We start from the raw sequence: 27448 nt of genomic DNA on the forward strand, positions 1-27448 counted from the left end.
GTGGGGTAAGGTACAAAACAACAGGCAGTCTCAGGGTCAGGGCAGGTAGAACGGTCAAAACCTGGAGGGACTAGAAAACAAGAGCAGGGAAACAAACACTGGTAAGTTTTACAAACAAAACTAACTGGCAATAGACAAAAAGAGAACACGGGTATAAATACACGGGATAATGGGGAAGATGGGCGACACCTGGAAGGGGGTGGAGACAATCACAAAGACAGGTGAAACAGATCAGGGTGTGACACCACAGTTGGAATTGGAGCAGGGAAGAGGACCTGAGCAGTGCATTACCATAGAAGTGAAGCGGGGAAGCTCAATGGTAGGAATATGTAACCTGAAAGCGAGCGGTTATTGGCATAGATGTTTGTTAGTCTTTATTATTTTTGCCTGGTGATGTCCTGAGGCAATCCACAGCTCCAGCCATGCAGAACCTGCTAAATTTAAAGTTCTGTGTTGATTTTCAACCAGCAACTATTGGGGAAATAACACTGATCACGTGCTTCACATGTACAGTGTTTGTTTCATCAGCTGTTGTACACATTTCATACAAAACAAAGGAAAAACTGAATTTTGGCTACACTGAGCTTTTAATATGAATGGCAAAACAAATACAGTAAAAGTAGTCATTCATTACAGTATTCATGTTTTTTTAATTAAATATGAATAACATTTACAGTGTTTACTACCTACAGCTCCAGTTCTTGAAGGGAACATCACCCATTTCATACTTATTTTTGAGGTGTTCATATCAATCGCATGACAAATTGAACACATACATTTTGTGTGTAAATTGAACACAAATGTCCAGTTTATAAAAAGGCCACCACTACTTGACGTAGCTAAGAGACCAAAAGTGGCAAGTTTAAACACAAACCCATATAGTGTACAGTTAAAAACAACCTACAGTACACGGATGCATTCATTTGTAGTATACAATGACCATCTATGGCATAGGCAACACTTTAGTATCCAGCATCAAAATGAAACTGACAGACGTCAGCCTGCTATCTGTGTTGTGTGAGGATGCAGGGAGGAAGTCATGAGATGTGATTGATTAGGGAGGCAGTGACTGCGTCCCAAATGGCACCCTATTCCTAATTTAGTGAACTACTTGGGCTCTGGTCAAAAGTAGTTCACTAGAGCATAGAGTGCCATTTGGGACACCACCTTTCACTGTGTGATTTCCTGATCGTCCTGGAAGTGCCCGTACTACTTCCTGTGGTTCTACTTCACTCTATAACCACAACTACCATCATCCCTGTGCATCAGCTCAGTCAGGAGGAGATGCTCCTTCAATTTTGACTCGTTCGACCAGGATACCCTCAACCAGGGATGTTGTCATAAAAAAAATTGATGAGCAAAATTCCTGAGCTTCGTGGGTAAATAGATCCCTAACCCTAAACTGGGTTTACTGTCCACTACCTCATTGACCTCAATGTATCTGCCATGTGTGGGGCATAAAGGAATAATTGAGGCTCCATAGACAAGTAGCAGTAGGGACAAAATAGCTTAAAAAGAGAGTGAACTGAGTAGCTTAAATATGAATACAAAATTTGATAACGGTAAGAGCAAACCAATGAATTTGATTCAAGACCGTGTTCTGGACTGTTTCGAAAATAACAAAAAATTAATTAAAAAATAGATATAAAATATATACTGTGCAGCAATCAAACTCTTCTCTTTCACATTTATATTATTGGCGGTTGGCCTTTGTCCCAATTGTTCAGTTACATGAAATACCTGATTATTTTGGAATAAATATCCTAAAATCACCCTTGGGTGACAAACAACCACTTTGTATAATCCTCACACAGTGTTATCCTTAAAGACAGCAACTTCCTGTAACACAATGGCCAGAAATTCCTTGTGCCCGTTTAGCACAGCCCAGCCATAGATCTTTTTCTCATAGTCATCATGGAGCATATCTTGGGGCTTAGTGGACGTAGTAGTGGGTGTGTTTGGGTCCAGAATCTGCAGGAGCATCTCTACGCAGCCAGAGAGTTTCCTGAGACGGTTCCTGGAATCCCTCAGGAGGCCCAGAAGAATCTGAGTGTCATTATCTGAGACCTCCAACATGTCAGTCATGTATTTGGTTACCATGTCGATGTGCCAGTGGAAGATCATGGCTTTGTTGGAGATGTTCTGAAGCTTCTGCTTAAGGGTGGAGCCAGCGATGGTTGCTGAGGGAACCCCATCCATGCTGGGGGCCTGCTGGCCATTCAGGAAGCCATTTGTTTTCATCTGCAAACACGAGGTGGGTAATTCAAATCAATTCACTGACATTCTCCTTGTGCAATTGACCTGTTTTCTAGTATAGTTCAGAACTATGCTGAGCAGTGTAGTTACAGCTTTCCCATGAATAATACAGTTCTGAGAAAAGCATATGAAATCATGTGGGTTAACAGTCATCACTGTCTAACCCTGTGGAATACTGGCAGAAAGTTGAGCTTCAAACAATAATTGCCGTGACACTGCGACGGGCAGTTCTGAGAAAACCCACGTGATCTCATATGGTTAAGTCATCACTTCGAATCATGGGGAATTTGGGAAATTAATTCGCCAGAAGAGGCCATCACTACGGTTTGTCACGGTGACCCCCGGTTCCCTACAGGCCCCCAATCCTTGGTTAGCCCACTGAGATAAAGCCCAGTCATTAACCTGGGGAGCTAATGCAATTCATCAGGTTTCGGGCAAAGATATTGACCGAACCACCTCCATTCAATCTTGTTACTTACGTAACTAGTCAGGAGGATGCCAGCTTCATGATCTGACAGCCTGGAAAGCTTTATGGTTTGGTCTAAAGTCTCCTGATACTGGTCCATATTTCCAGAGTGGGGTGCTGCACGTGCTGTCTCCAACTTCATCACTAGAAAGACGCTGAGTAAAACTGGTGAAGGGCAACATGGTTATTACAATGTTTGCTACACAGTGTTTATGTATACTTAGCGACATAACACACACTTTACGCATGCATACAAAAACTTGAATCACAAACAATAGTAGGTTATTCTTTTAACAATCCAAGTACGTCACAAATGGTTAACTGTTGTTGTAAGAGTACAGTAAAAATATTTACCAAACATATTGTAAGTCTGTTAGAGCTCTTCTGTGCTGGTGAGCGAAGGAGACACTTATGATGGCTTGATCAACTCTAATATACGAGTGGTGTCTCAACCACAACCAATAAAGGAAATAATGTCACATTTTCTTAGAATTTCTATAAAAATGTCATGTTTGTGTGGAACTTTCTCCCATTTAAATGCACTCCCACTCATCTAATATAGATTACAAGTCTACTCAACAAGACTGAAGAAACACAACGGTTGTCATGAAGACATTGCATAACTTAGTTTGTCAAAGTATGTGTAATGTCTCAAACCCATATCTAAGCTATTTTAGTGTAAATTCATCCATACAAAAGTAAATTAACAATCAAATGTTAACTGGAAAAAAATGAAGTGACAATGTATCCATAATGAAGTCCAGAACCAATACATTATTTAATAATAAATGTCTTAATTGTGCAAATTGAAAAAGAAAATTGAAGAATAAGACAAAGTACAGAAATGTTGACCCTTAAAAAAATATTGATGTTGAAGCTGCACCACGGCACTGAATAAAGCTACTCTTTAACCTGGATAATCATGGGATGTTATTTTTTCCCTAGTATTGCCAGCGTATGTTTTTCAAGAAAATATAATTCTGATATGTTTAACAATTAACACTAATTTCCACCAATATACCTCAAACTTTATCTTTTTTTTGGTATGTCTTTTTTTCCCTCTAATGTGATTGTCCAAAATAAGACTTGTGCTGACACATCACTGAGCGTCTTCAGTTATTGGGGTGCGATTAACCCATTTACGTGCCTTACTACAAGTACAATTTGTGAAGATATGGCGAATAAAAAGCACCAATGGAGAATCATTTTTTACCAATGCGTAGTTGTGCTTCACATAATTCACTCAACCATGAAATAACTTGACCTTTGACACAAAGGGTGGTGTTCTGACACAGCATTACGATATAAACATCACTGGAAGACAGTCGTGTTGTTTATAGTACTAGTAACATGTTTGTGCCCTGCGGCAAGCAGGTAAGTAGCATAAGAAAATCCATCACGGTTACATTTTATAAACTGCAGGTATTATGCATTATTAAATGTTAAACATGTACAAGCCTTTATAATGCATTATTACAAGGTTTGGGCTATGACTTGATGGCTGTTATTTAGTCAGTATCTTTATGAGACGATAACAAGACATGAGGGGGTTATATATGCCTGTAACAAGTCTTCTAATGAAAACATAACCGCATCATAATGCATTATACCTGCAGGCCTTAAGTACAGTGTTACCATCATCACAACTGTATTTCAGTTCACCAATCCCCTTGTCCCATTGGTCGGGGGTCCTGGCAGCGTCCAATCAGTGCGTCTCCCAGGTGATTCTGGGAAGACAAGAGGCTCTCTTCAGACACCCCTTCCTTGAAGCGCTTTTGGTGGTCATGGCAACAAAGTTTATGGTTAATACTGCTCACGCTGCAGTGCTAGTCTAGGCACAGAGTTCGCATCTCTCTTCAGCCCTGTACTGCCCCAGGACACGGAGAGGGGTGTAGTATGGACCAAGCCGTCAGGTCGCCATCAACAGGCTGGCTCTTTCCTGTGCTGCTGGAGCATCTCAGTCACACTCACTATGTCCTCTTCAGGTACCTACAGTAGAACACAGGAGAAGAGAACAGAATGGAATATGGTTCCAATTCCTACTGCATCAGCATCTTAAATCAAATTGTATTGGTCACATACACATATTTAGCAGATGTTATTGCGGGTGTAGCGAAATGCTTGTGTTCCTAGCTCCGACAGTGCAGTAATATCTAACATTATACAACAGGTCTGATCCTGAATGCTGATTGGTTAAAACTGCATTTCAGCCGTTGTCTATTCCACAAGTTACCACCGGCTAAATCTATGATGTTGAAATGCCCATTTATCTGTTCCATTTGTCTGCGCAATCCACTGTCTCATCAGTCCAGCTAGGCACTTCATAAACTTGATCGCCACTAGAAAAAGCATCTTGTCATTCTCACATTTCTTTTAGACTAACATTTTAGTTTTCAACAGCGGAGATTTGTATAAACCTTGCTGTCTGTCTCTCCGACATGAATCAGCTGCCATAATTTTTATGGATATGTACAAAGAAATGTAATTAAAAAAAAAAAAAGGTCAAATGAAATGAAATGCAGCTAGTTTGCAGTCTTTCCAGTTTTAGTTTTAAGTGATTGTTAGCTGTGTAGTTGGTTAGCTCCTCTGAACGACAGTGTGAGCACATTTTCTATGCCAGGCGAAATCGTGCCTCATTAGCTCATTTATTTATTTATGTAACCTTTATTTAACTAGGCAAGTCAGTTAAGAACAAATTCTTATTTTCAATGACAGCCTAGGAACAGTGGGTTAACTGCCTTGTTCAGGGGCAGAACAGATTTTGACCTTGTCAGCTCGGGGATTCAATCTTGCAACCTTTCGGTTACTAGTCCAACGATCTAACCACTAGGCTATCTGCAACCTACCTGCCGTGTGTGTGTGTGTCAGTCAATCACTCAGTCGGAGTACAGACCCAACTGAGTGATTGACTGACTGACACACACACACACACACACACACACAGTAAGGCAGGCTGGCTATCACTTCCTCTCAACTAGCCCTGCCCCAAAACATGCGTGCACCAGTTCACGCAAAAAAAGTTACAAAAAAAAGGCATTTATAATCGATTAATAATCCACTCGGGCGCATATGGATGTATCCAAATAAATGTCACTAGAAAACACCTTAAAACAAATGTCCCTATTTTGCTGTTATTCTGGCTTTTTGACGTGACTAAGTTAGCCGTAGTTGGCTAGCTAGCAACCAAGGGATAAGAACGTTGCCAGCCAGTATGGCAATGGAACATTTAGCATGAACGACTGGGTCGCGTCTCTTGAACCGAACAGAAAGAATGAATGACCAGTCCGCTTGTGTAGCAAACCTAGATTTGTGTCAGGACTATATCTACTAAGAAGAATGAAACGATATGAATAAATTAATCAAAATAACATTTAAATACAATGTCAATCATTATTTGAATAAATTGGTAACCAGTTGTGTAAAAGTGATAATGCCCGAGAAGTCGGTGTCTGGAGGATATATTGGCACGGTTTGCAGGCCCGGGACAAAGTCTCGGGCCTAACAACCCCCGTGCCAATATATCCTCCAGACACCGGCTTCTCAGGCATTATCACTTAAATACGCAACAATACAAGCAAATTTAAAAGTAAAAGAATGGAACTAAGAAATATTAGGACAAGCAATGTCGGAGTATAAGTATATATGACGGGATAAAATACATTAAAATGGACACTATGTGGATAGAATATCTGACTAATAGGTAGGATAGAATAGTATATGTACAGCAATAGTTGAATAGGATGGCCTTGACTAGAATACACAATATACAGTTGAAGTCAGAAGTTTACATACACCTTGGCCAAATACATTTAAACTCAGTTTTTCACAATTCCTGACATTTAATCCTAGTAAAAATTCCCTGTCTTAGGTCAGTTTGGATCACCACTTTATTTTAAGAATGTGAAATGTCAGAATAATAGTAGAGAGAATTACTTATTTCAGCTTTTATTTCATCACATTCCCAGTGGGTCAGAAGTTTACACAAACTCAATTAGTATTTGGTAGCATTGCCTTTAAATTGCTTAACTTGGGTCAAACATTTCAGGTAGCCTTCCACAAGCTTCCCACAATAACTTCGGTGAATTTTGTCCCATTCCTTCTGACAGAGCTGGTGTAACTGAGTCAGGTTTGTAGGCCTCCTTGCTCGCACACGCTTTTTCAGGTCTGCCCACAAACTTTCTATGGGATTGAGGTCAGGGCTTTGTGATGGCCACTCCAATACCTTGACTTTGTTGTTCTTAAGCCATTTTGCCACAACTTTGGAAGTATGCTTGGGGTCATTGTCCATTTGGAAGACCCATTTGCGACCAAGCTTTAACTTCCTGACTGATGTCTTGAGATGTTGCTTCAACGTAATTTTCTCACCTCATGATGCCATCTATTTTGTGAAGTGCACCAGTCTATCCTGCAGCAAAAGCACCCCCACAACATGATGCTGCCACCCCCATGCTTCACAGTTGGGATGGTGTTCTTCAGCTTGCAAGCCTCCCCCTTCTTCCTCCAAACATAGCGATGGTCATTATGGCCGAACAGTTCCATTTTTGTTTCATCAGACCAGAGGACATTTCTCCCAAAAAAGTACGATCTTTGTCCCCATGTGAAGTTGAAAACCGTAGTCTGGCTTTTTTAATGGCGGTTTTGGAGCAGTGGCTTCTTCCTTGCTAAGCGGCCTTTCAGGTTATGTCGATATAGGACTCATTTTACTATGGACATAGATACTTTTGTACCTGTTTCCTCCAGCATCTTCACAAGGTCCTTTGCTGTTGTTCTGGATTTGATTTGCACTTTTTGCACCAAAGTACATTAATCTCTAGGAGACAGAACGTGTCTCCTTCCTGAGCGGTATGACGGCTGCGTGGTCCCATGGTGTTGATACTTGCATACTATTGTTTGTACAGATGAATGTGGTACCTTCAGGCATTTGGAAATTGCTCCCAATGATGAACCAGACTTGTGGAGGTCCACAATTTTTTGGGGGGGCTGATTACTTTAGATTTTCCCATGATGTCAAGCAAAGAGGCACTGAGTTTGAAGGTAGGCCTTGAAATACATCCACAGGTACACCTCCAATTGACTCAAATGATGTCAATTAGCCTATCAGAAGCTTCTAAAGCCATGACATAATTTTCTGGAATTTTCCAAGCTGTTTAAAGGCACAGTCAACTTAGTGTATGTAAACTTCTGACCCACTGGAATTGTGATACAGTTAGTTATAAGTGAAATAATCTGTCTGTAAACAATTGTTGGAAAAATTACCTGTGTCATGCACAAAGTAGATGTCCTAACCGACATGCCAAAACTATAGTTTGTTAACAAGACATTTGTGGAGTGGTTGAAAAACGAGTTAATGACTTCAACCTAAGTGTATGTAAACTTCCGACTTCAACTGTATATATGAAATGGGTAAAACAGTATGTAAACATTATTAAAGTGAGCAGTGTTCCATTATTAAAGTGACCAGTGTCTCATGTCTATGTACATAGGCAGTAGCCTCTAAGGTGCAGAGTTGAGTAATCAGGCTGTTAGTGACAGTGACTAAGTTCAGGGCAGGGTACTGGGTGGAGGCTGGCTAGTGATGACTATTTAAGCTGGAAGCTGTTTTTCCGTCTCTCGGTCACAGCTTTGATGCAGCTGTACTGACCTCTCCTTCTGGATGATAGCGGGGTGAACAGACCGTGGCTCGGGTGGCTGAGGTTCTTGATGATCTTCTTGGCCTTCCTGTGACACCGGGTGCTTGAGATGTCCTGGAGGGCAGGCGTGTTTACCCCGCAGGAGAGCCCTGCAGTTACGACGGTGCAGTTGCTGTACCAGGTGGTGATACAGTCAAACAGGACACTCTCAATGGTGTATCTGTAAAAGTTTGTGAGAGTCTTAGGGGCCAAGACAAATTTCTTCAGCCTTCTGAGGTTGAAGAGGCGCTGTTGCGCTTTCTTCACCACGCGGTCTGCGTGGATGGACCATTTTAGATTGTCAGCGATGTGTACACCAAGGAACTTGAAGCTTTTCCCCTTCTCTACTGTGGCCCTTCGATTTGGATGGGGGCGTGCTTCCTCTGCGGTCTCCTGAAGTCCAAGATCAGCTCCTCATTTTGTTGGCGTTGAGGGAGAGGTTATTTTCCTGGCACCACTCCGCCAAAGCCCTCAGCCTACAGGGAGGAGGTGTCTCGTCGTTGTTGGTAATCAGGCTACCGCTGTTGTGTCATATACAAACGTGATGATTGAGTTGGAGGCGTGTGTGGCCACGCAGTCATGGATGAACAGGGAGTACAGAAGGGGGCTGAGCACACATCCTTGTGGGGCCCCTGTGTTGAGGATCAGCGTAGTGGAGGTGTTTTTGCCGACCTAAACCACCTGGGGGGCAGCCCATCAGGAAGTCCAAGACCCAGTTGCACAGGGCAGGGTTCAGACCGGGGGTCCCAAGCTTAATGATGAGCTTGGAGGGTACTATGGTGTTGAAGTGGGGCTGTTACGGTGACAGTATTACCGCCACACCGGTGGTCACCAGTCATGACCGCAGTCAAATTCCACATGACCGTTTAGTCATGGTAACTAGGCTTCTTCAAGCTCTGATGCTGCTGATGGTCATTAGTTAATTGCATTTTTGAATATTTGCGCTTATCTGCTGTGTGCGCATTGCTGCGCTTATAAATGTGAAGAAATAGTCTAATAGTTTATCAACATTTTAAGATAAACATGTTGCATCAGCCTCATTGCTTTTAAAAGTGTTTTATTTAATGCGAGTGGTTGTATTAATTTGGGATCCATCACATCCCACAACTGTTCCAGAGTATGTTTGGAATATTTAGTAATTGCACAGATGGACAACTTTTAGAATAGGTCAACTTTTGTACTAATGGGGGAGAGTAGATTGACATAGGCTAGTGCTTTTAATGTTCATTAGGCCTACTCATCTTGTTGAAGGTTAAATGTGGACAGTTCTTCTAACATCTTCAATATGCGTCTCAGAATTCAATAACAGGGACTCGCGCAGTCCCAATATGTCGGTATTCACTTGTAGCCTACTTTTGTAGCTGAGATGCCTGTGAGAAGGACCCGATCACGTGACGGAAATTGGCTAATAAGAATTTAGATATCTGAGCGAGCCATGTGAGGGAGAGGTGCTTCGGAGCACGGCAGCTGGGAAAAGGGAATTCAAATTAATATATTGAGCCCAAGGGCACAACAGCCACTTTGGCTGCAAAAGGCATAGATTTATTAGATGGCATTACACTGGAAGCCTGGTTAGAAGATTATCAAGTGCTTGTTAAATTGTGTGCAGCCTGCACAAAAAACTAAGCAGAGCTCATGCCTTCCATGCAACTTTTTTCAAAATCATCATTAGTCGCATCATGCAGCCTTAGAATGTATTAAAAATCTAAACATATAACCCAACATTTGTATCACAACTAAAGTTGCAAAGACAACTCTAGATTTTGCATATAGGAGGACCTGTTTATTTGTTAACCGCTCAACACAGAATAGCGGCATGTGCGCACTTCCTTGGAAATCATTTGAAAAAATATCCTTTCTATTTTATTCAGCTCAATTGTATTGTTCATACTATAAAATAATACCACAGAATTTTAGGCATATCTTGTCTGCTAAATGAACTAGTGTAGCCCATAGCCATATTGGGGCCTAACATACGGACAACTCAAGAGTATGCTATTCTGGCCTTCTGAATATTCTGTCCCTTCATATCATGTTTCTATGACCCAAAATAAATAATGGATTTATTGTGATGGCGTGTATTAAATTGATTTATTATACTTTTTAAAATGTAGATGTTCCAAAGGTCTGCATCTGTGGCTTGTAGGCCAAATGTGTTCACGTAATTAACAGTCAATTACCTTGACACCGGCAGTTATTTGCTTGACAATCCCCGGCCGACAAAATGTCATGACCGCCACAGCCCTATGTTGAAGGCTGAGCTGTAGTCAATGAACAGCATTCTTACATAGGTATTCCACGTCCAGATAGGATAGGGCAGTGTGCAGTGCGATGGCGATTGCATCATCCATGGATCTATTGGGGGGGGGTATGCAAATTGCAGTGGGTGTCAGCTAAGGTGATATGATCCTTAACTAGCCTCTCAAAGCACTTCATGACAGAAGTGAGTGCTACGGGGCGATAGTCATTTAGGTCAGTAACTTTTGCTTTCTTGGGTACAGAAACAATGGTGGACATCTTGAACCAAGTGGAGAGAGCAGATTGTGATAGGGAGAGATTGAATATGTCCGTAAACACTCCAGCCAGCAGGTCTGCACATGCTCCCTAGCCGAGGACTCGGCTAGGGATGCCGTCTGGGCAGGCAGCCTTGAGGGGGTTGACACGCTTAAACTTCTTACTCACGTCGGCCACGGAGAACTAGAGCTTACAGTCCTTGGGAGAGGCCCGCGTCGGTGGCACTGTGTTATCATCAAAGTGGGCGAAGAAGGTGTTTAGCTTGTCCGGGAGCAATATGTCAGGTTCCGCGACGTGGATGGTTTTCCATTTATAATCTGATTGTCTTCAGCATGAGAAGCATTCTGACTGACAGCTTATCTCTTAGTCAGGTATCTCACGTCAAACTATCGGTGTCATTCAGGTGTCAACTATGCAGATAGTGCAGAAGATACGTCAGACCAACAAAAAGCTGGAAAGTCCACAGGAAGCGGTTGATTTAGCATCCTCTGACAAATCAAACATTAATTCTGTCATCTGATAGCGCTGCTGACGTTCTTGTGATGTTTATAAGCCCTGTTGCAAACACCTGCTACTGTAGTCTTGGATAAAATAACTACCAGTCATTTAACTACACGTTACCCTTTATCCAGGGGTGAACAGTGCCCTCTGTTGGTCAGAATCAGAACATGCCCTCTTCTAAAGTTCGATACTCCATGTTCTGTAGAGTAAAGCTGGGTGCCAGTGGGTGTCACATCAGCAGCTAAAGGCTTGCTCACCAGGGCATGGTCGAAGCTGAAGGTGCTGATATAATAGGCTGAGATGTTGTTGTCGGCTAAGGGCTGGGATATCTGGGCAACAATGCCACACTCGTCTGGAGAAGAGAAGAGAGATGGAGAGAGATCAACAATGAAGTATTTGTGATATCAGTATAAGTATCAGTCTACCCAGGCTAGAGTTGGGCATGATCCTAACATACTTATAGTGGGTCTTTCAGATGATGGATTAAAAGTTGGTTTACCGAAACCCAGAGGCTGTCCCCCAATGCGCACCATCCTCCACAGCTCCCTGGAGGAACTTGTGAAGAGAAGATCAGCAGGGAACCTAGAATACACACAGACACACAGTGTTGATCATTGCTGCTACCAAGTATCACAGGCCAGAATTCAGGAGGAGCAACAGCACCACCATCTAGCTATCGCCTACCATTGAATGCCTGACTAAAGTCTGTGTGACGCCTGACTCTTAAAAAAAAATAGCCTGGAACCATAGTGCCATTATAATACCGTAAAGTCTCAACTGCGGGAGGGTCTACATATTTTTTTTATTCTATTTTCTTTATTTTAGGCTCAAAAGAAGTGTCTTCTTTCATCAGGGGTTTCAAACTCATTCAATGGAGGGCCTAGTGTCTGCTGGTTTTTGTTTTTTCCTTTCAATTAAGACCTATACAACCAGGTGAGGAGAGTTCCTTACTAACCAGTGACCTTAATTCAACAATCAAGTACAAGGGAAGAGCGTAAACCCGGAGACACTCAGCCCTCTGAGTTTGACATGTCTTATATGGCACTGCAGGCAAATTTTGAATAACAATAGTAATATATACAACATGCATCAATCCACTGTCTCTAAGGTATCCATCAACTTCGCTGCTTTGCTTATAGCCCTTGGGGCCCGTGCGTGACGTCTTCAACTGTGTAGGCCTATCATGACCCGTTGCACTGTTTTCCTCTAAGTCTTAAACTAACCATCGTCAAATCCTTTCAAATAAAGCAAGGTGCATAGAGTCAAATAAGCACTAGGCCTCATGTTATTTTTTTGTATTACATTGTTATTGATTACTGCATTGTTAGGTTTAGTGCTTGCAAGAAGGCATTTCACTGTACTTGTGCATGTGACAAAACTTGAAACATTTCATTTCTATTGTTCTTTTGATATGTTTCTGCTGATCATTTCTGCCATTTGGTAGGCTATTTGTTAGTCAACAAAAATTGGATACATGCAGCTTCTCGTCATTAGCCTACTTGTTACTCTAGAATACAATTTGAAGCCTTGCTCACCATAATAATGTTATAAATCAATAGAATGACGAATGCATGGAAAATCTAGTTGACATCGGTAGGCTAAAGTTCTCTTTCATGTCTGCTTCTCTCACAAAGCGAGTACTTTTAAGACCGGAAGCGAGGACTTTTAGGGCCGAGGAGGTTTCCGTGCAAAATTTCTGATAGAAGTCATGTCAAGCATAGTGTTGTCATATAAGATTGAAATGGGAAAATAATAGGCCTGGATAAAAATGATGATGCATTTGATTTCTTAGCACTTGAATTGTGACCACAGACCTTCCGCAAAGGAACACTCCTAGCTGATGGGTGATGAAAGCAGTGTGGACTAGAAGGCAGGACAGGAGATCATGAGGTGGGCTTTGTGCTGTATAGTTTGTTCGTTCAGTTCTTAGTTCAGTAGGGAGAGTTTTGGAGAAGGGAAGCCAATCTGTTTAGATGTTGTGAAAAATATATGAGTAAAGGTAACTCCATTGGCATGTAATAGCCTGTAAACGGTCTGCTCTGCCATTGCGCTCCTTCACACCAGGGTGAAGGAGAGTTTAAGACGGAAATCGGAAAACTGGACCAGTAAAAAGAAAATGTAAAAAAAAAAAAAAGAAAATGGGGGAAAAAATGAAATAGGTCCCCAATACCGTGTGAATGTATATGTTTATTGTTGCCTATGACTTGAATGGTGACCGGTGACCTTCCAAAAATACAGTTTAATGTCAAGTTATTTGTAGTTCACAACAGCTTATGGAAATAAACTCAGCCAAAAAAATAAATATCCCTTTTTCATGACCCTGTCTTTCAAAGATATTTGAATTTTTACTAATCAACTTCGCTGATCTTCATTGTAAAGAGTTTAAAAACACTGTTTCCCATGCTTGTTCAATGAACCATAAACAATTAATGAACGCACACCTGTGGAACGGTTGTTAAGACACTAACAGCTTACAGACGGTAGGCAATTAAAGGTCACAGTTATGAAAACTTAAGCCACTAGAGAGGCCTTTCTACTGACTCTGAAAAACACCAAAAGAAAGATGCCCAGGGTCCCTGCTCATCTGCGTGAACGTGCCTTAAGCATGCTGCAAGGAGGCATGAGGACTGCAGATGTGGCCAGGGCAATAAATTGCAATGTCCGTACTGTGAGACGCCTAAGACAGCGCTACAGGGAGACAGGACGGACTGCTGATCGTCCTGGCAGTGGCAGACCACGTGTAACAACACCTGCACAGGATCAGTACATCTGAACATCACACCTGCGTGACTGGTACAGGATGGCAACAACAACTGCCCGAGTTACACCAGGAACGCACAATCCCTCCATCAGTGCTCAGACTGTCCGCAATAGGCTGAGAGAGACTGAGGGCTTCTAGGCCTGTTGTAAGGCAGGTCCTCACCAGACATCACCAGCAACATCATCGCCTACGGGCACAAACCCACCGTCGCTGGACCAGACAGGACTGGCAAAAAGTGCTCTTCACTGAGGAGTCACGGTTTTGTCTCACCAGGGGTGATGGTCGGATTCGTGTTTATTGTCAAAGGAATGAGCGTTACACTGAGGCCTGTACTCTGGAGTGGGATCAATTTGGAGGTGGAGGGTCCATCATGGTCTGGGGAGGTGTGTCACAGCGTCATCGGACTGAGCTTGTTGTCATTGCAGGCAATCTCAACCCTGTGCGTTACAGGGAAGACATCCTCCTCCCTCATGTGGTACCCTTCCTGCAGGCTCATCCTGACATGACCCTCCAGCATGACAATGCCACCAGCCATACTCATTCTGTGCGTAATTTCCTGCAAGACAGGAATGTCAATGTTCTGCCATGGCCAGCGAAGAGCCCTGATCTCAATCCCATTGAGCACGTCTGGGACCTGTTGGATCGAAGGGTGAGGGCTAGGGCCATTCCCCACAGAAATGTCAGTGAACTTGCAGGTGCCTTGGTGGAAGAGTGGGGTAACATCTCACTACAAGAACTGGCAAATCTGGTGCAGCCCATGAGGAGGAGATGCACTGCAGTACTTAATGCAGCTGGTGGCCACACCAGATACTGACTGTTACTGTTACTTTTGATTTTGACCTCACCTTTGTTCAGGGACACATTATTCAATTTCTGTTAGTCACATGTCTGTGGAACTTGTTCAGCTTGTGTCTCAGTTGTTGAATCTTATGTTTATACAAATATTTACACATGTTAAGTTTGCTGAAAATAAACACAGTTGACAGTGAGAGGATGTTTCTTTTTTTGCCGAGTTTAGGAGTACGCCATCTCAATGTCTGGAAGGAGTATAAATCTTTTCCCAGTCACATGCGGAAAGTTCATTCAGGAAAGCCTGTTCACAAAACTGCTTGACATTCCCTTTATTACCCGAGGGGGTAATTTGGGGATTTTATTGTGCCTTGCACACACACACATTGTTTGGGTAGATACAGATGTCCGGGTACTTACGCAGGTTATTAGTTAGGAAAATATCAATTACCGTCAATTTAGAGAGGTCTTTAGGGTTCAGCCTTGTAGCTGCCCTTATCAACTGGGTGAAATTCAATGTATTGCATAGCCCTTTTATGGCGTTGGAGTTTGCCGATAACCAGTCCCAGTTTAAAATCGCCCACGAGAACCATTATTCCCCCAGATACGTAAGAGCTCAGCGAGGGAATCTAGAGACTCGACCTTATCACATAGGAATCCAGAAGCTGACAGTTGCAATTTCATAAAACACTAGATACGGCGGAATACAGACAAAGCTGCTGCACTGTCGGATAAACTGGAGAAAAGCTGCTGCACTGTCGGATAAACTGGAGAAAAGCTGCTGCACTGTCGGGTAAACTGGAGAAAGGCTGCTGCACTGTCGGGTAAACTGGAGAAAAGCTGCTGCACTGTCGGGTAAACTGGAGAAAAGCTGCTGCACTGTCGGGTAAACTGGAGAAAAGCTGCTGCACTGTCGGGTAAACTGGAGAAAAGCTGCTGCACTGTCGGGTAAACTGGAGAAAAGCTGCTGCACTGTCGGGTAAACTGGAGAAAAGCTGCTGCACTGTCGGGTAAACTGGAGAAAAGCTGCTGCACTGTCGGGTAAACTGGAGAAAAGCTGCTGCACTGTCGGGTAAACTGGAGAAAAGCTGCTGCACTGTCGGGTAAACTGGAGAAAAGCTGCTGCACTGTCGGGTAAACTGGAGAAAAGCTGCTGCACTGTCGGGTAAACTGGAGAAAAGCTGCTGCACTGTCGGGTAAACTGGAGAAAAGCTGCTGCACTGTCGGGTAAACTGGAGAAAAGCTGCTGCACTGTCGGGTAAACTGGAGAAAAGCTGCTGCACTGTCGGGTAAACTGGAGAAAAGCTGCTGCACTGTCGGGTAAACTGGAGAAAAGCTGCTGCACTGTCGGGTAAACTGGAGAAAAGCTGCTGCACTGTCGGGTAAACTGGAGAAAAGCTGCTGCACTGTCGGGTAAACTGGAGAAAAGCTGCTGCACTGTCGGGTAAACTGGAGAAAAGCTGCTGCACTGTCGGGTAAACTGGAGAAAAGCTGCTGCACTGTCGGGTAACTGGAGAAAGGCTGCTGCACTGTCGGGTAAACTGGAGAAAAGCTGCTGCACTGTCGGGTAAACTGGAGAAAGGCTGCTGCACTGTCGGGTAAACTGGAGAAAAGCTACTGCACTGTCGGGTAAACTGGAGAAAGGCTGCTGCACTGTCGGGTAAACTGGAGAAAAGCTGCTGCACTGTCAGGTAAACTGGAGAAAAGCTGCTGCACTGTCAGGTAAACTGGAGAAAAGCTGCTGCACTGTCAGGTAAACTGGAGAAAAGCTGCTGCACTGTCAGGTAAACTGGGGTTACGGGGGACCTTTGGAAAGATCTGGGGAGACTGTCCCTATTGGAGGAAATAACGACCAATATTGCATAATTGGGTCTGTCAAACAGGTAAGACTACCCTACTTATTTCTTAAATAGGGCTCCAACAAAGCTTTTAGTAAATTGGCCTACTCAACTTTCAGCACTGGGCACTGTCCATATTTATTTTTGAAATACAGTGTATTCGGAAAGTATTCAGACCCCTTCCCTTTTCCCACATTGTTACATTACAGCCTTATTCTAAAATGGATCAAATGAAACATGTTCCTCCATTTTTTTTTTTTTTAAGTAATCCATTTTAGAATAAGGCTGTAACGTAACAAAATGTGGAATAATAACAAAAAGGGTCTGAATACTTTGCGATGGCACTTTAGGCCTAGATACAGGAGTGCCGGCTGCATATTAACTAGCCTAATCTTTTTTCTTATATACCATAAAATAAGTTGTTACTGTTCTTTGTGATAGACCTATTTTAGCTAAATGTACTATATTACAGTCATGCTAAGCATAGGGTTGTCTTATAAGATTTTTTCATGGACATTAGGACATTTCATGTACATGTTCATTGTCAGATATGAAATAGTAAACTGACACGTAACATGTAAGTGTCACGTGTAAACAACGTCTACATGATGTTAGCAATTTATGTCTATTCTTCAATAACACAAACTCCAAAGCAAATCAGGGGGAGAAAAATAGGTTTATTCAGAGAGGACAAATCAAGATGTTTTGCTGGGAGGCAGATGTTCAGTCACCCCCTGTCGTCAGCATTTCCCCCCTTCAGAACAAAGGACAGGATGCCACTTATAACCCCCCACCCTAGCCCGGGGTTGACCAATCAGAAGTCCTTACAGGACAACTTGGCCTATGGCCAAATAACAAGTATCCCACTCCAGACTCAATGTACATACCAATGAAAACGTGGCCCATGTAGAACACGTTGCTCTGAGTTCAGGAGTGACATTCCACAGATTCTGAACAGATGTTGAACTGAAACCCAACTCCTATTTACAATTCGCTATTGACCATTAGTACTCAAAGTTTTTGTCCTCTCAAACGCAGCGTTGTGTATTTATCTTCCAAATACTATTACAATGATGTGTGCATGTCACATGACATGAACACGTCAGCAGTTTGACTGCAAAGAAAAAAATACTAAAAATAATAATTAGGTGGGTGCTTATATGTCCTATTTCTTGTGTGTATTATACGCATGTGTGAAATGGAGATAGGATAGGATATGCAAAACCAAACTCCCCCTAAGACCCTCAGAGAGTGGGGTCACAGCCAGGGTCAGCCATTACCAATGGGGACCCTGGAGCAATTAGGGTTAAGTGCCTTGCTCAAGGGCACAGACGGATTTTTTACCGTCTTGACTCAAGGATTCTAACTAGCAAGCTTTTGGTTACTGGCCCAACGCTCTAACCGCTAGGCCACCATTGACCACCCACAAAGTGAAACTTTAAGGCAGCTCAGATGTAAGAGAGGTGAGAGGAGATGAGTCTTACTGTCTTTGTGCCTCTGTGTCCATGACCAGAGAGACGTAGCCATCGATCAGAGAGAAGGAAAAGAACTTGATACAGTCCAGGTCCTGGCTGGGAAGAGCACCCTCTTTAGGACTGGGGGAGAAAATAATTTACACCATAGAATCAGAATAGCAACACTTGTGTGCCGTCTTAAAAAAAAGCTTTTTTTACAAAAATATGTCAGAACCATTACCCTAAGTAAGGATAAACCCGGCATTAACTAGGGATTTCACACTGCAGCCATCTTGACTTGAACTGGTAAGGCAACAACTCTGATAAAAGGGACAAGGGTTTTGCGCAGAGCTCACCTGTTGGAGTAGAAGAGCACGTCGATGAGTGTTGTTGCGATGGCAGGCAGAGTGTCTGGGTCCAGACTCATCACACAGAACTGGTTCTGAGGTATCAGCAAAGGGTGCACTGTCAGCTGGGGGGCTGGATATGAAACAGAAGGAGAATAATAGTTTAGAACCTGAACCCAACCTGAATTAGCCTATAGCACTGGAAAAGTGAAAAGTAGTGTTATAGAGTACAAGCATGTCTTCACTTTATCATGTGGGGGGATTTTATTGTAAAACATGGCTATTCTGTTACCCATAGTTCCCTCAAAAAACAACAGAGTGATATTATCTTTTCTCGATGTCTGTCCCTTTCTGTGACTCCCTCCAATACATTCAGTCTCACCCCCCCTCCCCTCTCTCTGCTGCGACGTACCTTCTTTGCCGTTCTTCTGGAAGCCATTGCAGACATCTTGGCTGAGAACAGCCGAGTACTCTCCCCCCACCTCTCTGTAGATGTTGAACTCTTCCTCCAGAGTGTTAATAACTACAGCCAGGTCCTTCTCCCTCACCTACAGTAAGCGGACAACATATGGGCTGACAGTCAGTGACATTGAGAGAAGAAAAAAAAGCTACATTGTAGTCACTTCAAATAGACTAGTGGCCTATTTGTACTTGGGATAACATTTATTTTAAGTTTGGAGTGGGACAAATGGAACTGCTTTGCAAAGCTATACCTACTTCATCACAACTTATCATCGCTGTCTTCCGTAACATGCAATGCTTTGACCCATTGTTTTGACCCATTGCTCCCACCGTTGTGAAATATCCTCTTTTTTGTCACGGATACGAGGGGACACAAAGTAAGTGAGGATGGCAGGTTTGAGTTCGAGAATTTTGCATTTTTTCAAACACCTGAAACAGCTTATTCCTGCAATAGAGCCACAATCATTATGCTTAATTCTATGTCAAAAGTCTGTTTATTTTTCTGCATATTTAAGCATACCTCTTGAGCTGTCTGTATCCTCCTGACTGATGGTTCTTTTGTTAAAAGGAACCAAATATGCTTCTCTGCATCTCTGCTCAAATCTGGGTAAAATATTGAAAGGAATGTGAGTCTTAATCAGTATTTAGTTATTGCTTGCTTTTCTAAAGTCTAGTAACCTTGCCAGCAGGCAAGCCAGCTAAGATAATTAGACAAGCTACTCCAACTTGATTAATAGCCTAAAATGGCTTGGTAGCTAGTTATGAGGTATTAGAGAGAACCAATAATAAAAAAGATTTACTCATCAAGAAGGAATCAGTAGGCTACATAGCTTGATCAAATGAATTTACAGCATACCTCCTGAGAGTCCTGCCCATCACGGGCAGCTATAGGCAGATCAAACGCTGTGCGTCTTTCCTCTGTGGCGCACCTTGGAAGGAACCACTTACTTGGGAAAATGGGGGGGTACACTTTACTTGGTCCAGTCAGTGTGCCCCCTCCTCCTTTTTATAAATAATGATAAAACGTGGGCATAAAAAGGAAGTTCAGTAATTCATTTAAAATCTGAAAAATTAGGACAAATCTGTGCCCTTGTGCCCCCTATGGGCATGACGCCTATGGCTATCGCTTAGCAACTGTTGTAATGGTTAGACACCAGGGGCCCGTTTAGGAGGGAGTAACGTTACAGAATGTTCAGAGAGAAATGTAGACCTATTACATTGAAAAACAATGATAAAGAATCACATCAGACAACCCAATAAGCCCCAGCAGGTAATAACTGGAGGGGTCACAGAGACGGGACTCACAAGGATGAAGTCCGTCTGATAGGTTGAGAGCATGAAGACTGACACGTGCTGCTGGGCCAATGGGGCGATGACAGACTTAGCGATTTTGGTCACGCCCACCGCCTGCGAGCTGCTGGAGGAGTTGCCGTTGGAGACCACGTTGAGTGGCAGCCACACAGAACTTTCGACCAGTAGATGCTCCGAGGGCTGCAGCTCTGCAGGGGGGAGAGGGGTGGTGAGGGGGGTTTAGGTAATGTCCGAACACACACCACTTCACTCAAACAAAGACTATCCACTAGTGGTCTATACTGTATTGAACAGAAAATGCACAGCAAGTTGGGCCTTCTTTCTAAAAGCAATTGTACATACAGGCCCAATGCAAAGTTGTTACTTTCCAAACCTGACCTTATGTCTACACAGCTATTTTAAGTAATTTCCTCTGATTGGACCCCACCCCACTGCATCCACTTCCTTCGGGGGGGAAATAATGGCAACATCCACTCTCCACCATCCCATACATCCCCACTATGGTCCCTACAGTATGTTGGAAGTAGAATGAAGTGCCCCCAGAGAGCTACTTGGGAAACAGGTGTGAGCTCAAACTTTTAATGTAATATTTGATTTATACAGGAAGTATACGGGAACTGGGAGGAAAGTGCACTAGGATATTGGGTTGTATACTGGGATATGTGCACAATCACTTTTTGAAATACAGTGAAATACACTAGCAGATGCATTGTACTGGATTTAACAAATCCTTGTTTGTTTACCAAAATAAATTGAAATAAAGGCAACCTGCAACAATTTCAAAGATTTTACTGAGTTACAGGTCATATAAGGAGATCAGTCAAGTTGAATAAATTCATTAAGCCCTAATCTATGGATTTCACATGACTGGGAATACAGATATGCATCTGTTGGTCACAGATACCAAAAAATAAAAAAAGTAGGGATGCGAGTCAGTATCTGGTGTGACCAACATTTGCCTCATGAAGCGTAACAAATCTCCTTCGCTTAGAGTTGATCAGGCTGTTGATTGTGACCTGTGGAATGTTGTGCCACTCCTCTTCAATGGCTGTGCGAAGTTGCTGGATATTGTCGGGAACTGGAACACGCTGTTGAACATGTCGATCCAGAGCATCCCAAACATGCTCAATTGGTGACATGTCTGGTGAGTATGCAGGCCGTGGAAGAACTGGAACATTTTCAGCTTCCAGGAATTGTGTACTGATCTTTATATGTCACACCTGTCAGGTAGATGGGTTATCTTGGCAAAGGAGAAATGCTCACTAACAGGGATGTAAACACATTTGTGCACACAATGACAGAATTAAGCTTTTTGTGTGTTTGGAACATTTCTGGTATCTTTTATTTCAGCTCATGAAATATGGGACCAACACTTCATATTTTTGTTCAGTGTATTTTGTTGCTATGTTATTTAATCTCATGTAGCAATGCGTTTCTATATTAGTTGCTATAGAGCCTATTTCATTCCACATAAGAAGAGCACTGTCATGCAACAATTCAGTGTTCTCAGGGATGAGTCTGGTTTGAATGAAAAATGTGTGAAGTGAACTTCAATTACTTCAGGGGATGAAGAAAAACAACACTTTCAGGCTGGGAAACTAATGGTATTTATTCACAAGAGTGCCAGGACTCTGAACCCTCTCTCAAAAATCAACAGTAAACATTACACTTACAAAAGATCCAAAAGCATAACGACATTTCAAATGACATGTCTATATAGTGTTGTAATGATGTGCAAATAGTTAAGTAATTATCTTTTTGTTTTCTCATGATTTGGTTGGGTCTAATTGTGTTGCAAGGCTCTGCTCTGCTTCTCTCTATTTATCTATTCCCCTACAAAAGGGGAACTGTTCTGGTTGGAATCATTTGTCAGAAGCAGCCCCTTGTGGCTTCTCTGCACCAGCTTTCACCTCTTAAAATAGACAGAAAGAGAGAGAAGGCCTGGAGGCAATATGTGCCTGTAATGACAACTACATCTGTGAGATACAGACATTGGGAATAAAATACCTCACAAGAAAAAGAGTATCGGCCATAAAAAAAAACAAAAAAAACACGTGACGTTGAAGTTGTTGACTTCAGGATGTTAAGGGAGTGTGATTGAGAATAGGCTGGGGGTGGAGGTTTGTTAAGAGGTGCATCTCTGGTTGATACAGAGGAGGAGTCATTTACCTTTAAATCCCTCTTCATCCAGGACAACAGTGTAGTTCTCCGGGGTCTCTGTCAGACTGAAGAACTTGCATCTGAGAGAAAAGGAGAGAGAAGATTAGATCCCCATTTTCAGAACAAACTAAAACAGCTTGCCAATACGAGTGTTACTGTGTAGTATGGCGATGGTGTGTGTGTGTTAGGGGTGATTTAAACCTAGTGCCCTCTGGCCAAGCACCAAACTCTAGTCTTCACTGTGCCAATATTCCCCCAGCATGCCTGGTCTGCTCACAATGTGTGCACCCAATCGAACAAGGCTCTGCTTTGCTTCAATCACCCACTGTGTTTTTTAATCCTAGAGAGAGCAGAGCCAAACCCGGCCACTCTGAGATGGGACGGCAGGATGGTTCTTCTTTCGAGGGCCCCATTCATTAGGCCCAATGCTGTGCTGCCTAGCATTGGGGAACACTGGGTACATTGGGGTAAGCGGGAGACTCCGACTGGCTTCATTATTTCAGGCCTGAACCCAAAATACTTTGGTCTCAGAGACAGAGGAGTTTTGGAGACACTCCGTCCACAATGTCTTTGTGGCAGACTGCCCCCTGGCCAGCAGGAGGGAGCGGTTCACGAGGACTATGCATAATACAAAGTAGAAGTTTTGCAGGAGAGGAGTGAAAGAACAGGAAGTTCATTCAGCATAAACATACAGTATGTGGCTCATTCAAGACCACACCCCTTCTCCCTTGCAAGGTTGCTGCAAAACCGAGGAGGACATAGCCTGGCCCCAGATCAGTTGGTTCTGTAGACTTGTATAGTCAACTCCTATGGTTGTTGTCACGAACACAGAGTTAGAGTCAGACCAAACTTCTGGATGATTAAACAGTGCAACACCTTCCTCTTTAGTGTTATTCTGCCTCAGCAACAGACAGCAACATCCCTCTCTGCTGTCATTAGAAAACATCGCTCCACCCTCCCCCCCCCCCCCCCATCTGTATAACACTAGAATCCTGTACGGGGTCCTACTCAGCAAAACGTAATCCGCTGGTTTCATGAGACAGGGCAATCAATCCAGAGAGAGGCGTGCATCCGAAATGGCACCCCATTTCCTACAGAGTAGTGTACTGCACATCATACAGTAGGGAATAGGGTGCCATTTCAGACGCAGACGCAGCCGTCTGTAGAGCGAGCGAGGCAGCGAGCTAACTCAGCAGACCATTGTCTACTGTCACCTCACAGTCAGCCCTTCCTGTTGACCTCTCACCCTGTCCGGCTCTACAGCTACATACTGCTAGATAGCCCAGCGCCCGTCAGAGCATGAACAAGGCCAGTGAAAGTTTGCTTCATTCTCAACCTCGGAATTTAGTGCTAGATTTCCGACTTGTTATTGTAAAGCCTGCAAGAAGAAGGGGGAGAGGATGGTGCTAACAGGTAGCAACCCTCAGTCTGCTTCGTTAAGGCTACTGTTGGAAAAACTGCAAACATTTAATGGCTCATTAATGATATTTTTTTTTTTAATTACCAAAGGGAGAGTGTAGCCTAATTGATGCAGGTACATTCTTTAAATGGTTTGGCGCTGGGCATTTAACTTCCTATCCACGTGATGCTGTTGCTGGGTTAGGATAGTTTCCCCGTTTCTGTGCTAGTCATTCTACATGTTCTATAAAAGCTTCTACAAAACATCTGCAGCACTGACACGGATGTTTAACATTCTAATTCTTTATCCCAGCCTCAGATGAGAATAGTAAACATTCATTCCATTCTCATGTGTCTCCATGATGCAACAAAGGCACAGTCAGCACATTTATGATCGGTGATAAACAATTTATTTATTTTGTGGTGTGAGGGCAAGAGAGCAAGTGAGTGTGTGAAAGAGAGAGACTTGGAAAAAAATGGCACTCAAAATGTTCTTTACCAATACAGAGGAGAGAACTGGCGTTCCATCAGAGGAAAGGTGAGGGTTGTGAGCCGTGATGGCGTTCTGTGTTATGAACCATCTCCCACCAACTCTGGATGAACACGGTGTATGTGTCTAAACTTGCGGTTGGCTAGAGGCTGACCTAATGGGCGTTCCACTTTCACAGAGCGTCTTCGAATGAACAATGGATGAAGTTTACCCAGCTCTCCCCCCTGCTGCTAACCCAGGGCCCTTGACTGCCTACTGTAGAAGGCAAATGGAGAAGAAAAAAAATCCCCATTAGTTTTGGCTCAGAGTTGCGACCCATGCTCTTTCGTTAGCAAGCTTCAGAGGTAAGGGGACAGGCAGCAACATAGGCTACTGGCTAACATTATACAGTATGAGTGTGCATCCCTGACCACCACCACCACCTTACATATTAACACTGTAGCAGACACCAAATTCAGCTGGGAGAGAGATAATCCTTATCATGTAGGCTGACAGTGCTCATTTCAGCAGAAGAATAACAGTGACAAGATGAAACAGAAACTTGGTGAGAGAGAGAGAGATGATCAATAAAGTTACCATTACCAGCTGGTTAATTGTTGAACACTAGAGTAGGCTAGATTCAATAATACACCCATACAGATATTCTACAATAGATTGTTGCGGAATGAGAATTGTGCTACTGAAGAAACTGTCAGACAGAGCTATAACAAGAAAACAGCCTACAAGATCTGCTTGCTACTATACTGTGCTGTGCTGACTGGTTAGGTAGCCTATCCTTAAAATTCCTTCTATGGTTGTTTGCGTTTGAGTGATTTTGTGCCCTATATTATAATTTATCGCAGAGCCCTACAAGAGGGAGATCTGTAGTCTAAAACCAATTATATTGTGAAACAGTCTAAAATAAATAAATAACATATTGTTTATATTAGGGTTGTTGTTGTTATTGTTATGTTCCCCAAATGCATTCGTGGTAACTCAAAACAATTCAGTCTAAACCATTATTTTTCCACATGGCCTGATCCTCACCCCAAAACAGGAAAACAACCAGGACACAACAGAATATGACATAACTACAAAGCAACAAAGAGAGACAAAATCCATGTAGGCTAACAGCCTAAGTCCCTAAGCTGTTACTGCATGACAGGGCAATTCTACTTCATTCTGACTTTTCTTTGGATTGAACCCTAGTAGCTGACCTGTCATGAAGTGTACCCATAGGCCAGCAGGTACAAAGAATAACCTACTAATGACTCACTGGAGGGAGAAGCTGAGGAACTCTTTAGGTGACTAACAACTTTAGAAGCTATCATTGAGCAATATATCCAGTGTGTACATGTCTCTACACGTCTAAAGAAAGTGTGTGGGGGGGGGGTCAAGGCCAACTCTATCATCAGTGACGCTTGTCAGAGGAGTTTGGTGCCTGAGCTGGTAGACTGATGTTACTGGATTGATCTGTGAAACTTTTATGATAAGCAAGTCCTTGAAGACAGCCGGTAGAGCTGCTTAGACCTCGCAGAACACAGTGGGGTCTAGGCTATAAAAAACACCTTTTAAAAACAGCCTTCTCCAACTTGGCATGGATGGCATTTCTTCCCAAACTATGTAGGCCTACCATGTATGTTAAGCCTCCTTTCCACCTCTGAATTCATAGGCCTACCATTATATAGGCTACTACTAAATATACTGCTAGCCTGTATAGTATCTGCCAGATGTATAATCCTTTCTTCCGGCTGATGCATATGCAGGACAGGCCGAGTCATAAACAATTACATAACAAAGGCAGGATTTCCAGGGATTAACTAAAAATTGCCACTGCAGCCACCATCCGTTCCAGACACTTTAAAAGCTTTATATTCAGTCTCTTTAAAGATTAATTTCCAGAGTTGCCTTTGCCATGACAAGACAAGTCTTGGGGAAGTGATCAGGTCCCATTGAAAGGAAAGTGCTTTCATCATCATCATATCTTGTAAGAACAGACAAGTACCTGAATAGAAAACAGTGAAAGTGACGTGTGGTTGACTAATAGAGATATATATATATATATATGAATACGTGTTTTGTTTGTTGGCATAGTTACCAATAGGCCTATAACAACTAAACATACTTTAGGTTTTCTAATGATCACTCTTCAAATACTAGCTAAACATTTACTGAGTTACTGTTTCAGCAAATGAAAGACTGATATTAGTATAGAAAAATTAAACACTACATTTTGGACTGGTGTGCTCATTCATTGACGGCAAGTACAATAAACAGTGCACCACATGAAATTGTCTGGTTACCTTTGGTCCACGTTTTAATCATTGTTTAGGGGTGCAGCTGGCTACATTGACATAGCATGACATGCACAATTACGGCCTTAATTGAATGGGATAGCGTCGCTAACTACAGTATATCATAACATTTACATAGCAGATGAATGCGAGACAGGATTAACAAACGTTAGCTAGCAAGCATGTCTGCTATCAGCGCGTGCGAACTGCCTATTTTTTTGTTGTTGCAGGTTTTAGGATCGCTGACGGTTTTAAATTAGCTAAAATAATCTCGTCATGCAAACAACCTTACCTTGCTCTGTTCCGCAGGAAAATTAGTTTGATGAGGGGGTGAGTGAAATTGACCAGACCATTTTTGCAAATGCTGGTCACTCGCAGTCTGTGATCCAGAATGTGCAAATCCATGGTTCTGAATAGCGCAATCCCCTAGTTGGTTTGAATGAATGCTTGACTATTTGCAGGAACGATCCAATAAAAGGTTCCTAAATTAACGTTTTGAGTGTGTTATTTTCATTCCTGAGGACTAGACGCTCGCTGCTTAGTTATTTAACTGTATGTCTTGCATTAGTCAGTCACAGATAAAGAGAAAAACATCAGACGCAATCTGACTCCGCTACTGTATATTCAAATAAAAGGCATCATATAATAACACGCCCCCTGCTCTTAAAGCTACACAAGTGAATTTGTCCAAATTAAAAGTTTTAGCTTCACTGTCCAAATAAATACGAAGGGGAGTGTATAATAACATATTCTGATATA

General features: G+C 42.7%; 1 protein-coding gene across 2 annotated transcripts; it reads right to left on the reverse strand.

Moving 5' to 3' along the window:
• Nucleotides 1-3476: 3476 nt before the first annotated feature.
• On the reverse strand, nucleotides 3477-27323 carry gats (opposite strand transcription unit to Stag3). Of its 2 annotated transcripts, none has more exons than XM_014159990.2 (9): nucleotides 26982-27323; nucleotides 22538-22608; nucleotides 20363-20556; nucleotides 19008-19143; nucleotides 18605-18728; nucleotides 18279-18389; nucleotides 11864-11988; nucleotides 11664-11758; nucleotides 3477-4711 (listed from the first exon to the last, which is right to left on the reverse strand). In XM_014159990.2, the coding sequence occupies exons 1-9, from the start codon at nucleotides 27092-27094 to the stop codon at nucleotides 4643-4645; spliced, it is 1038 nt and encodes a 345-aa protein (XP_014015465.1). In that variant the 5' UTR covers nucleotides 27095-27323; the 3' UTR covers nucleotides 3477-4642. The 2 variants fall into 2 exon arrangements, with proteins under 2 accessions (XP_014015465.1, NP_001167286.1); NM_001173815.1 differs by having other exon boundaries at nucleotides 11906-11988; nucleotides 26982-27251.
• Nucleotides 27324-27448: the final 125 nt, after the last annotated feature.

Source organism: Salmo salar, chromosome ssa20 (assembly GCF_905237065.1).
Source record: "Salmo salar chromosome ssa20, Ssal_v3.1, whole genome shotgun sequence".
In the NCBI taxonomy this organism is placed as follows: Eukaryota; Metazoa; Chordata; class Actinopteri; order Salmoniformes; family Salmonidae; genus Salmo; species Salmo salar.

Excerpts from the sequence above, each read along its gene's own strand:
- gats (XM_014159990.2), bottom strand. The coding sequence starts at position 27,094 with ATGGATTTGCACATTCTGGATCACAGACTGCGAGTGACCAGCATTTGC. Across the intron at positions 11,759-11,863 it reads ATCTGAAAGACCCACTATAA|ACGAGTGTGGCATTGTTGCC; the intron begins GTATGTTAGGAT and ends TCTCTTCTCCAG. Across the intron at positions 4,712-11,663 it reads TCAGCTTCGACCATGCCCTG|GTACCTGAAGAGGACATAGT; the intron begins GTGAGCAAGCCT and ends GTTCTACTGTAG.